Source organism: Perca fluviatilis, chromosome 20, assembly GCF_010015445.1.
Source record: "Perca fluviatilis chromosome 20, GENO_Pfluv_1.0, whole genome shotgun sequence".
In the NCBI taxonomy this organism is placed as follows: domain Eukaryota; kingdom Metazoa; phylum Chordata; class Actinopteri; order Perciformes; family Percidae; genus Perca; species Perca fluviatilis.
The window spans coordinates 414,100-427,811 of NC_053131.1; the positions used below are offsets into that span (position 1 = coordinate 414,100).

The window sequence follows — 13,712 nt, forward strand, 5'->3', positions numbered from 1 at the left end:
TCTCTAGCTCTCGATAGCACTTTTGGGTTCCTGGCTTTACAGTTGAGAGACTAAACCATGTTCTCCTACTCGTACCAACCTCAAACTATGCCATTGTCTTCTCCCGTGCCTATGCAGCCGCCTATGCCTCAGCGGCAACCCGTTCATGGGACCGAGGACAGGACAGAACCCATACGAGAAGACATGGTGACGCTCGACTCCTTTATCGGAGTAGCGGCTCTGGGTCCAGATTACTCTTTTGTGAAATACAAGGTCACTGAAAAACACAAAGAGTGTGGAGTGCTAAAGATCAACCGGTGTTCAGCAGATCAACATGTTCATTCAGACGCGCGAGACAAGGCCATACCAATAGAGACATGCCTGCATACGCGCCTCATGCGTCGAAAAAAAGACTCTATGGATGAGAGTGTCACTAACACACCTGGAAGAGCTCAGCTTGGAACCTCTTTGGAAGATTAAGGGGATAGTCCAGCTACACTCCAAAGAGCAGTGGGTCACGATTAAGATGGACGACCGTGCGCTTGATCCGTGTGTCCTTGACCGTGAACAGCTGCTGTGCGCTCAACACGATAGATACCACACAGAGGAATTCCTCAGATTGGCCAAGGAAGGTCTAATCGATCACGATCAGGAGGATAAATGTGACGACGTGAGTGATGGTTACGGGTATGAGCATGACGCGAACAGCAGTGGGAAAGAGCAGGCTGGTGATGAGCACACCGAGGACAGGGTTCGAGTCAAACAGAAGCGTAAGACGTGTACAGTCGGCGGGGACGAGGCTACGGTCGCACATAAGAAACCTAAAACCCCGACCGAGGGTTCTCATGTGAGCCTAGGCTCTGAACCCAAGGTCCGGGGAGCAGAAAAAGACTTGCAGGAAAGATGCAATACACCAAATGTTGTACACACAAACTTTAATCTGGGAATGCAAACCAGGATGAAATCCAGACAACAGTCCAAAAGAGGAATGCACACAATGAACAATATGAAGAGGAGAATGCATCGTCTGTACAACAGCAAGTCACAAGACCCCGTCTCCCTGCACAGAGAAGACGGAGGGCAATCCCAACAATGGCCTTGTCCGGTCCCCAAAGCGCACACACAGAAAGCGCGGGCAGCTCGGGCGATCACGTCCCATGTTGAACCTTGTGCTGCTGTCCCCGCAGCTTCCCACGATCACCGTGGGATAGCACAACGGAGCCCCGTTGAGTCGACAAACTCCGATGCAGCGGAGCAACGCCTCTGTGACCCTGACCCAGAGTCTGTTGTGATTCCTTCTTGTGACATCTTGCCAAGTGTTGACCAAAGATCCCCTTTGAGATCTCAGCCGCCAGAGTCTCAACAGAACCCAGTGTGTGATCTACGTAGGGTCGAGGGTCCGAGGACCCGGGCTTGCTTGCTGATGTAGCCGAGAGCTGCCCTGGGTCCGTGGATTCCGCTGCAACAACCCCCTGATCCCACTCCCGTTCGCCTTCGCACCTCACATCCGAGGGTCTGAGACCCAGCTTGTTGGCCAAGAGTAACCCGTACGCACTCGGATGCAGAGACTCTCTTGTGAGCATGATGTCGTTGACTGTGAGCGAAGCATCTGGCCTTCTCCCGGACAGGCTGTCTGCGAATGTCACACCGGACGTGTTTAAAAGTGTCACCAGCATGCAGTGGAAAACGTGCACAGGCGACCCAGACTCTAGCTCTCTCACCGTATCCCTGTTGTTGTACTGTATGGTATTGTGTCTCCTGTTGAACTGGCTGAATCCGGACAGGGTGCTTCGCCAAAAATTGGTCCACATGCTCAAGGTCTCCTCCAGGTGAGCCACGCTGACAGACGACGGGTAGTTGCACACAAGTTTGACGTCCGATCCGAGCTCTGTCACGGCTTCTTGCTCGTGTGTGGCGTCCTCAGCCTCAGCGATCGCCCGTTCCAGCTGCCTCGTGACGGCCTCGGCCAGCTGCAGCAGCCCCCGATCCTTACATTCACTCTTGAGCCGTTCCAAGGCCAGGCGAGGGTGCCTGTTCGCCTCACCGAGAAACTGCTTGAGGAGCAGAACCTCCTTGCCTTCAGAGATCATCGAGGTCATCATTTTACTCAAGCTGTGCGAGACACTCGCAGACTTGTGCTCAGAAACCGTAGTCCCGACCCCGGGCCTCAGAAACACATCTGGTAGCGCGGCCGCGTTCAGCCCGAACATGTCGCGCTGCTGTTCGCTGGCCAGCAAGCGGGACAGGTTATCGAGTAAAGGTTGCCCGAAAGCGTTGCCCGAGACCGAAAGTCCCGCATGCTGCTGCTCTCCACGGGATGAAAGCATGACGTCGGCCAGGTGTGTCAAAGAGGAGCGGTCTACGCCCGTGCTGGTGTACGCGTGTCTGCTCGACGCCGTCGTCAGACCCTGTATGATCTTGTAAAAGAGAGTAGCCCAGCTCCGGACAGTCGTGTGAGATCTCTTGGCCAACGAAGAGAAGGTGGAACCGGCCCACGACCAGCAACTATCCCACATGGAGACATGTCTGTAGAGGACCCCGTCCACCGAGGCCGTGACAAGGTCCGTCTCCGTGTCATAGAAGGCCAGACAAGTGGAAGCCCTGCACTCGGGTATGACCGGACACCGTCCGTGCTCGAAGGTCTTCATCACGCCCCACAGGGCCACGGTTGCCATCTTCAGCTCTGTTTCCTTGATCGGGTCACGCTTGAGCGCAATGTCCCGTTGCACCCAGTCGGCGATGATCTTACACACCACGGAGACCTGCGTTCTGGGCACCGAATTGTCCATCAGAAGTTTCAGCATGGCCGCAAGCTGATCGAGTGGCACGTCCAAGACCGAAGGCAGGGCCCGCTCGTGAGCTTCTCGTTCCTGCACAGCTTCAAAAGCGGCAGCCGGTGGACTGAGTCCATCCGGCACAGGGCTAAAGCAAGGTTGGTGATGCTTGTGTCTACTACCCCTGGCGGCGTGTTCACCTCGGCCAGCGTTGTGTTCGGATCTCGTCGGTCTATCATGCCTCTCAGTCCTCCTCCTCCTCCGTTTACTTTGGTCACACACCCTGTCGCCAACGTGCCCCATGTACACATCCCTATGTATGACCAGTTTGGACGAGACTAGGTTAGTCACGGCGGCTTTGCCTGACAACCCCAGACCTAGAGCTCTAACTTTCTTCCAAGGCAAGAAAACGCAGGGCACAAAGCCTGCCAAAACGGTCCAGCGGATCATGTTCCTCAGTGTGGTCTTGATGTGTGTGCACACGTGGTTCGCCGAATAGTAGTTAATGAGGTACCGCACCAAGCAAGTGGCGCTCTCGCTGTTGCTCCCTAACACATTGTAAAGCAGCAGTTCCACGGACAGAGCCGGACTGAACGTGTTGACAATCTCCTCTATCGCTATGGCCAGCTGCGGATCCTCACTCACGTAGACCCAGGATTCTGTGTCCCTGTGGATGGGGACCAACCCGTAACGCTCATAGTCGACAGCGTGAGAGTCAAGACCCCGTTCGCGTTGGGAACACTCTCTTCTCCTGAAAGTCTCTAACACGTAGGAATCCCCCCTGTCCTCCAAAGCAGCCACGGCCAGCGCTTTCTCGCAATGGACAAGCTGTTCCCTGGACACGCTCGGTGCAGCTCTCGTCATCTCTCTTCCCCGGTCTGAACGTGTGGTGTGCAGTATCGCGTGCAATGTGTAGTTAACGATATCCACAGGTTTCCAGCGTAGACAGCCAGTTTCCGATATGTTCTGTATGTTGTTTAGAGCATTTTGTTGTCTGTGTAGCAACAGACAAAGCGCTCCAAACAGAAACCGTGATAACCGACACTTTGACACTGACAACTGGGACGACGAAGGGTTTGCCTCCACCAAGGCCCGGGCACGTGTGGTCGAGCTCTCCAAACTCAAACGCGACGCTATCGACGTTACCACGGATGTGATTATCGCGGAAAACCTGCTGAGAAGACACGGTGAAGATTCGAGTTTACTAATGTACCACGGCAAGTGCGACAGAGAGATGCATCAAGCTCTCGATAAAATCCCTGTGACGTCCCACGGAGCACTAGTGAAGAAGCCCTACTACTACCACCACTACAACCACAAGTCCTGTGGTAACGGTAATGGTGAGCGTTGCACCAGTGACATTGTCTAACCGAAAATAAACATTAACGACGCACACGCTGTCCATCCATCTTGCTATTCGCGCTGCAGCCGAGTACCTTGTACAGTTCGGTACTCCGTCGTCATGAGTGTGGTGAACCTGGACCCGAGCAGCTACAAGCTGAAACCATTGGACACGATCGAGCGCTTGTTGAAAGCTCCCGGATTCATGACCGATCCCCACAGCTCATTTGCCCAGTTTGTGGTCGACAACCTAACCAGAGCCTCGGCCACCAATAGTTCCATCACCGCAGAGGCCACCGTGATGATGGCGCAAGCTCACATGGGAGCAACTCTGTTTAGGCAACAGAAAGACACGAGTCGACTACTCGCTGGCTTCGTCTACAAGATGCTAGTCCCAGACAAAGTGGTGCCCACTGGTACCAGATTCTGCAAGCGCTACAGGATCACGGATCAGCGCGAGGCTCAGCATGGCACCTACGACACAATCACCAATGGAGTGCAGAGCAGAGAGTACAGCCAAGTGTTCCAGCACAAGTCCTTTGTGGTCACCATGCAATTTGGATGCCTCCTCAGCATCACAGTGCCCACAGAGGCCTTCGACCTGATCAAAAGAGAGCTGGACATGGCCAGTACTTCCTGGGAGCTGACAAGGACCACTGAAGTGCTCCGTTACTGCGCCGCTCAACCCACCCTGACGGACAGGATCGCGCACAGGACGACCACCGTCAGTCGTGCAGAGAAATTGGACTCCGTGTTGATCATGGCAGAACTCATGTGCGGCATGGTCAACATACAGCCCGACTCCTTTGTCTGCGCGCTGGAAAACGCTCGGAGGATCCTGGCAAGCGATAAGCCCGAAGTTGTGATCGTAGGTGACACTCTGTTCCGCGTCATCTCACAGAGAAGCTGCAATGTCTGGCTTCAGATAGTCAGCGAGGACACCCGTATCACGCCCGAGTTCTCCGTGTACACAATGGCCAACGAGAACAGTAGAGGCGGGGGAGGGTACGATTTTACCATGCAACAGGTCACACAGCAGGCTCTGGGTGACAAAGATCTACCCTTCACCAACGAGTCGTGCTTCCGGGACAGCCCGTTCGACATGAAAGTACACCACATTGGACTCGGAGGAGGCCCTACGGACAGGATCCCCATTGTGACCGTGGACTCGGTACAGATGGAGCTGGGTGGCCAGAGAAACACTTCCACAGAACACAAGGCCTTCTGTAACTCGGAGGGTTTCAAGTGGGAGTACTTCACTGTCGGTTGCACGGCGCCTGCTCTGCATCAAATCAACCCTTCGAACGTGCTCTCCACGACAGACTCTGACGGCGTCAACTACAAGCAGCTTGCCCAGCGATCACCCTGCACCTCGTACCTTCACCAGTATGACGGTGCAGTCGCCTCGGTCAGTCTCCGTAGCCTGCACCCCGTGGGTAACCCGCAGGAGCTGTTCACGAGTGAGCGCAGAGCGAGACTGCAACAACAGGTCAACACGTTGATGAGAGGCGACCTGAACGCCATCCCTGTAGCTACACTGGGTTGTCTTGCGCGCAGTAGAGACTGGTACAGTAAGATCAACAACCCCGCGTCCGTACTGGAGTTTGACACGCGCAACATGGTGGTACCTATGCCTGATGACAATAATCCCGTACAAGTTGGACAATGGCTGGTCAGACCCAGAGTGGCTCTTTTCAACTCGTCGGCCATGAACAGCATCGACAACGAAATGGCTCAGATCGGCAGTGAGTTACTCACGCACTTTGGTGACACCCAGCAGGCTAAACTGGTGCAAGATAACTTGACGTTCCTCGACCGGGCGCTCCATCACGAACACGGCATAGGGTCAATGATCGAACTACGACGGAAGATCCTAGCTGGAGAAGTGCCTCAAGAATTTGAAACAGAATGGACCAAGGGCAGGTCATTTTGGTCGTGGATAGCCGACCCGATCTGCGCCGTGCACATACGCCACGTTCTCGTAGCAAAAGAGGGGGCCTCGAGTGGTACAATCACCGCAGAGGAACGTACCGTGTTGTTACAACTCGAGGGGTTGATGAACGGCCTCATCGGGCTGTTCAAGGCCATCGTTGGATCTAGACTCAACTCTGTGATAGCCTCGATGCCTGCGTGCTACAATTTCGATGGACACAACGTTACAGACTATGGCTACCCGAGGGCCTTTAGTTTGGATGATGTGGACTATTGCAATCTCATGTACTGGATCATCCTACCAGCCCTCGGAGCTCGAGTGTACCGGATTGGCGCCTGTAGTGGAGATGAAAGTGCCCGCGTTCATATCAAATACAGACGGCAGGACCGCAATCTGACCAAGGAGTTAGACCTTGCCAACAGCAACCTTCTCACGGTGATGCGGTTGAACGGCAACTGCGCTTTCTCCAAGGCAGCGCTGCGCACCGGCGTAGACGTGAGTGACATGTTTGAGCCTACTGCATTGACACACGAGCGGTCTAGCGACACCGGATTCAGTGCAACATCCGTGGTCACCTATATGTGGGCGATCAGACTGCAAAAACTCACGGGTATCAGCAACGACCTAGCCAAGGTGTTACTGGGGATGCACTACAGCACCCTGTTGACCCACAATGTCATACGAGAGCACTACGATACAAAGTACTACTCGGGTATGTCCTACCTGCTTTTCAGAGGCGTGCGTTTCACGGGATGTGGTGTCTCTCTCATTCGACAAAAGTCAGCTTTGTACACGCTGGGCACCGAGATCCTCTGTAAACCCACGTCTCACAATACGCACCAGGTGCACACCGTGAACCAATACTGCGAGTCTACTGTCATACCAGAGACCATAGAGTCCCCCGGGGTACACATCCCCAACCTGTACATGAAAGACGTGCGAGGAGGAGACGTGCACATACACACTAATGGCCCCTTCGACATGGTGGTCGCGGATGCGTTCAACGGTTTCTGCCCAGAGTCAGAGTGCTCGAGCGGTTACCGCAGACCTTACATCTTCACAACCGGTCGCTCCGAAAGACTCAACGGGTCCATTACCAAGGACCCCTGGATGCTAGTCGACGCGTACACTTGTATGCCAAGTCTACTCCATCCCTTCAGCTCCGTGCGCAGGGGTGTAAACAAGTACACCAACAGAGACCGCAACGAGGAAAGCAATCACAAGCTCTTCCGAGAGACACTTCACATTGCGGAGTTTGAAAAGGGAGTACTCGACCCCATTGGCGATCCCTTCAAGGATACTGTGGAGAGAGTGAATGGAGACAAGCGTACCACAGACATAATGCAGCCAAAGCTTGGAGTGGCCTACTGTGGTACCTATAGTATAGGGCTCACATCTGACAAGAAGCTCATGTGTGCCAGCGACTTGACCCAGGAGACCCTGCTCGAGAGGCTAGCGCCTAGAATCAACGGAACGGGTATATTTGCCTGCAACCCCATCCAGACAACCACTCGCCTGATCAACCCTATATTCAACAGGATATTCGCAAATACCAGGTACTCCCGGTACTTGAACCATTAACTTGCGATACCATGGGACGATTGACTAGAGTCAGAATCATTTCACTGTCCCAATGGGACAAAGGGTGCACGGTAGTGGCTTAGCACACACCATAGCCCTGGCACTGTATGCCTTGACCGACTTTGTGTTCTCGTGTGGTGTAAACTTTTTCACCTCGCTCTACATGCACCCCATGGAACAGGAGAACAAGCTAATCCTGAGCAGGAAAAGGGAGGACGCCAAGTTGGACATAGCAATAAATGACATTGCGAGATTCATAGCAAGTTTAGACGCTAACATAGCCTTGCTCAAAGAAACCATGACTACAACCATAGGGGAGGAGTACAAAAAGTTGAACAATGAGCTGCTCTCGAGCCAGAAGCAGAGAGCCGACTTTCGTTGCTTACTGGGAGCACTCCGGGGAAGGCTTGATGCTCACAGGTTGATCGGTGCCGTGAAGACTCTCTCAGACAACGTGGGACTACAACTCAATGCATCAGCATATCTCAACAGGCAGGTGTTAACCCTGGCTGTGCAAAGGGACCTGGATGATGCAAGAGAACCTGTCACGAGAGTAACCGTCGAAGATGCTTATCGGGAATACAGTAGAACAAAACCCATGACTGGAACCACTGTTGTATAAAGCCCTGTGTGTATAGAAATGTCAATGTGTGTTATTGTGCTCTGAATGTTATGAATAAATAATCTCTCCTATACTAGATATGTGTGTATGTCGTGTGTATATCAACTACAATGTGTCCGAGTCGAGGTCCCACACTGTGTGCTGGGTTCATGGCACAACGTATGTTCATGAAACTCCCAGAAAAAGAATGTGTACACAACACGTTCAGCTGCGCCATTGACTTTGTTGATGAAACCAGTGACAGTCGTGGCAACTGCTTACACAATGAGATACAACAAGAAACGGCCCATAGGTTCATCTCGTCAGGTAATGCCAGTCTAGTATTGGATAGTCATCTTTGGCTAGTTTAGCCTTGGTTACATCTGCATTGGATACCAGCAGTCGGAGACATGTAGCTGCGGTCGGATGCCTTCACGTAGCTCCGCACACTCTAGTAATCCAGGCTGCTGGTGACCAAAGCCTCCCTCGGATGCACACCCGTCCTCGGAGAGACAGCCATTTTCGGGTATAAAGTCAATGGGCTAAGCTACGATATTAAAGGCGAAGGTGCATTCACAGTGGGAAAGAGGATAGTGAAATGCAAACCATGGACACTGTTCAAGTGCCTGTCCAACCTAATGTGACAGCTTGTATCCCCTTAAAGCGCAAGAGGAAACAACAACTGATCCCCAGGGAGACGTTCATAGATGAAATACAACACTCTCCCCCTTCAAATAGGCTTGTCATGGAGTTTCCAAACTTGGACTTTGGTATGTTTTCGATGGATAAGGATGACATGAAGCGAGCCCTGATTGTCCAATTTCATCTACACACCAAACATGCTGCAAATGACAAGGGGATCGACAATATAGATTACCAGACCCATCGACTGGCGGCTGTGAGCTGGTTCGAGTTGGTCCTCGGTGAGGATCATAACTCTGTCCTTATACCAGCTGTGAATATCATGGACAGATACGTGACCACTTGCGCTCACCTCGGCGATGATACACGTCAGCTATTGAATAATATCCGTAACATCCGAGCAGCCTGTCTCTCGCTCTCAATCAAGATGTACGCTGTGAACATGACAATTGATGCAAAGGATTTGAACCGACACAACCGCGGTGTAAACAAGGCCTTGGTTGTAGATCCATCCGAACAGCGGCGAACAACCAGGCTCACGTACATCCTGTCAGATGCAAGTGGGATACAAGAGGCTGAGAGGCAGATAATTGTAAAGTTGAAAGGGGCCGTATTTCCAACGAACGCTCAGAATATGATCAGCTTACTGTGTGCGTATCTGATCCTGGACTATGGAAAGCCTTCGACTTTGTTGACAACCGAGTACATCCTGAAGGACCGGCGCCGTTACGTGGCTAGCAAGCTTTTTGTCGAAGACTACGTTGGACGTTGCATTCCCTACGTTTAAAGAGGTGGCTGTGCATAGCTGTGTGCTGCATGCTCGCGTGATTGTAGAGTGTGTGACAGAACCCAAAGAGGGGCTCCGTGTGGAAGATAGTTTGATCGCACTCTTGGAAGAGCTGATGCCTGGCAAGTTCACACAAACGGAGCTAGGTGACCTCAAGATGTTATTAAGCCAGGGATGTGTGGTGTGCACCGGTTCGTTCGTTAGCCGTGCGGTGCGAGACTCTCTACGTAGGATATCGTCTATGTCATGCTCAGATTGTGGGAAAGGCAATGCTAAGGACACGGATCACAATGATGCCACCACAGACAGCGAAGGGTCACCGAATAAAGTGACTCTGTGTTTGGTTTAGCTATATGTGACTGTACCTGTGAATCTAGCTGTATGTAACACTGTGTAAATAAAAACAAACCGTGATAGTCGAGCAAGTTGCAACGTCCTTTTGGATCCCGGTTGTGTCTCACAGCTGTGGAAGGACTGTCAGCCATAGTCGGATAGTCACCAGTGGAAGGACTGTCGGTAACGCGAGCGAACCCAGGCTCAGGTACATCCTGTCAGATGCAAGTGGGATACAACAGGCTGAGAGGCAGACCATTGTAAAGTTGAAAGGGGTCGTGTTTCCAATGAACGCTCAAAATATGATCAGCCATAGTCGGATAGTCACCCGTGGAAAGACTGCCAGCCATAGTCGGATAGTCACCCGTGGAAGGACTGTCAGCCATAGTCGGATAGTCACCCGTGGAAGGACTGTCAGCCATAGTCGGACAGGAATGCTTCTTGCTTATATTAACTGGGTTTACCTAAGGGCTATTGTACAGTAACCACGGGTGACATTCATCTCTTAAGAGGTTTTGTCTATCACACAGACTGAGCAGTACATTTATCTATCTAAACGCAAGGGTTTGAGCTATAACCATGTATATGCCAGGCAATAGTAGAGAAAGATTCACCGCAGAAGTGAAGATAATTCAGGGGATTCCTATGATTGTGTTTGTGTATGAACCTGAACTGGACAGTGATTTGGAAACGGACGGTGATCTGAGCACAGCCGTGGAATGGTCGAGATGCACCACTCCAAGAGGCTTTGGTGCAGCTTGGAAGACTGGACCCAAACGGGTGAACGGGCTTAACGGTGTGACGCGCATACCTGGTACGGAGATGTACCAGTGTAATGACTGTGACTACATATATGGCTTATATACGGACAATCCCGAGCCAGATCGTGCGCACTTCCAGTACGGCGGAGGCCAATGTCTGTCTTTTAAGGCCATAAATGGGGGTCAGGAAAAGGAGCTTCTCATCATACAGGGGAAACTCCGGTTCATGAGGGGATATGTGGCATTCCCCCAGTTCGTGTTCTACTCAGAATACGGCTGCATGACAATCGATGGGACCAGACACTGCATTGTCTGCGGACATAAACCCGGAGAAGGACACCCTGACTCTAATTGTGATAACATGAAGCGCCTTCTCAAGATCAAGCTGACGTCTTTGAAACTTGCAGAAAACCAGTAGACGGTTCCGACTGTTTCTACCGCGAGAAGTACCACTTGGGGCCTCATCGAATGCGACGGTATCTCAACGCGCTGCACCACGGATTTCAGTATACTGGGACCACGCGCAAACATGCAATACATTCACGGTACGGTTGACTCACATCAATGTTTCCAGTGTGGGATCACAGTCAGCAACTTTGTGGAGAACGACACCTTACTGGGTGAACACATTCATCACAGCAACGGCAGTTGTCCGTACATCGCACGTGAGTTCAAGAACCAAAAAGGCGAGCTGGATGCTATCATGGGCAAGGAGCGATACAGACGGGGACATATCGCAATCCCGGATCTTGCCATACAGGCCCATTATGGGCGTATAGGATCCCGCGGTGCACGCAGCTGTGTCATCTGCAGCGCGATCGAGCGAACCCACCTGCCTGCCAATGGTCATTACTCGTACTGCGATGCCATGAAAGAGTCACTTCGGAAAAAGCTCAATAATATGTGCATGGTATAAACATACCCCATCCAAATGTAACAAATATATCTTAACATTGTATGTATTACGGCCCTTGTTCCTGACCATTGTTCTGTCACGTACTGTTCAATAAAGTGTAACAAGTGTATCCTAATGTTGTATGTGTTACGGCTCGTTGTCCCTGACCATTGTTCTGATGTCACGTTCTGTTCAATAAAGTTCATTGTGTATTCACCTTCCGACTAACTGCTCATTTCTGTGTGGCTTTTACACAAAGTGGTGTGATCTGTGGTGTTTACGTAGTCTAGACCCCAGGGTGACTTGACCCATAATGTGTAAGTAACCGTCACTCTTTAGGTGACAGTGCTAGTACACACATCCTTGGGTGAGACAATTGGCTAGCAGCTAGGCACAAGTTGCACAATGGAGGCAAGCGGTTATGGTATTGAGGGTAAAAACAGTAATACGTAGTCGGATAGTCACCAGTGGAAGGACTGCCGTCAACGCACGCAAACCCAGGCTCAGGTACATCCTGTAAGATGCAAGTGGGATACAAGAGGCTGAGAGGCAGATCATTGTAAGGTTGAAAGGGGCCGTGTTTCCAACGAACACTCAAAATCAGCCACAGTCGGATAGACACCTGTGGAAGGACTGTCAGCCACAGTCGGATAGTCACCCGTGGAAAGACTGTCAGCCATAGTCGGATAGTCACCCGTGGAAGGACTGTCAGCCATAGTCGGACAGGAATGCTTCTTGCTTATATTAACTGGGTTTACCTAAGGGCTATTGTGCAGTAACCACGGGTGACATTCATCTGTTAAGAGGTTTTGTCCATCACACAGACTGAGCAGTACATTTATCTATCTAAACGCAAGGGTTTGTGCTATAACAATGCAGATGCCAGGCAATAGTAGAGACAGATCCAACGCAGAAGTGAAGACGGTTCAGGGGATTCCTATGGTTGTGTATGTGTCTCAACCTCAACTGGACAGTGATCTGGAAGAGGACAGTGATCTGATTTGTATTGAGGGTAAAAACAGAACCGTGGCAGCTGAACCCCCCACCCAAAAACCCCCCCCCCCCCCCCCCCCCCCCCCCCCCCCCCCCCCCCCCCATAGGTGCCTAAACGACTTCACGGGACTCGTGAAACCCACGTGGGACGAAAGCAAAGCTCTATCTACGATGAAAAGAGTTGTGGCTGACCTATTGGAGAAATACAGATGCAAATATAATGGTGGGTATTGATGTATACAAATGACCGTTGTGACTGCTTATAGGGAGTTTAACATGTTTCTGATCTGGACCCTTAGGTCTGGTCAAACTCGCATTGGAGCATTGGACCAGAAATGATGACATGGGGTTTGTCAGCAAGATAGCTACGAACATTTTCAATGATGGGACCAGGAACTGGGGCCGCATTGCCAGCTTGATAGCATTCGGTGCTGCTTTGTGTCAACACTTCAATGAGATTGGCAGAGAGGACTGTGTGGCGCTAGTGGGAGAGGAAATCTCCCTGTACCTGCTGACTGCCCACATGGACTGGCTGATTAGAAACGACTCCTGGGTAAGTCGACTTACATTGTATCTGAGCAATTCTACCCTTGTCACTCAAATGAGTAGCTAAAGTCGAGTTCAATTCTTTTTTTCTTTCCAGAACGGCTTTGTGGAGTTCTTTCGGCTACCAGACCAGGAGTCTACTTTGACAAACATACTCCTCACGACTGCTGGATTTGCTGGCATTGGGGCAGCTCTGACCTTGTTGATCAAGTGAACACCAGGCTTATGCTCCTCGATGACAACGTTGACAAGTTATTGTGTGTGTGTGTGTATTGGATTGGAATAATAAACAATTGAACAGTGAAGTGCCTTTGTTCTTATTTAATATCAATGTTATACACTACAGCATGCATGGTCAAAACATAGACAAAAGACTTATCTCTTACACAGTTATGTCACAGCGTGTACAACGTCACTCTACACACACGTGGAAATACCAAGATCAATACTTGGTTCTAGGGCACACATCGCCCCAATGACACAAACATGCATGTGACCTGTCACATCATAGTGCGGTCACTAGCAAGCTCTCTGTGGTCCATACAA

General features: G+C 51.3%; 1 protein-coding gene across 1 annotated transcript; it reads left to right on the forward strand.

Annotated features, from left to right (window-relative positions):
• Window positions 1-11,261: 11,261 nt before the first annotated feature.
• LOC120549579 (induced myeloid leukemia cell differentiation protein Mcl-1 homolog) lies at window positions 11,262-13,436 on the forward strand. Its single transcript, XM_039786597.1, has 4 exons — window positions 11,262-11,608; window positions 12,728-12,843; window positions 12,920-13,173; window positions 13,264-13,436. The coding sequence occupies exons 1-4, from the start codon at window positions 11,262-11,264 to the stop codon at window positions 13,378-13,380; spliced, it is 834 nt and encodes a 277-aa protein (XP_039642531.1). The 3' UTR covers window positions 13,381-13,436.
• Window positions 13,437-13,712: the final 276 nt, after the last annotated feature.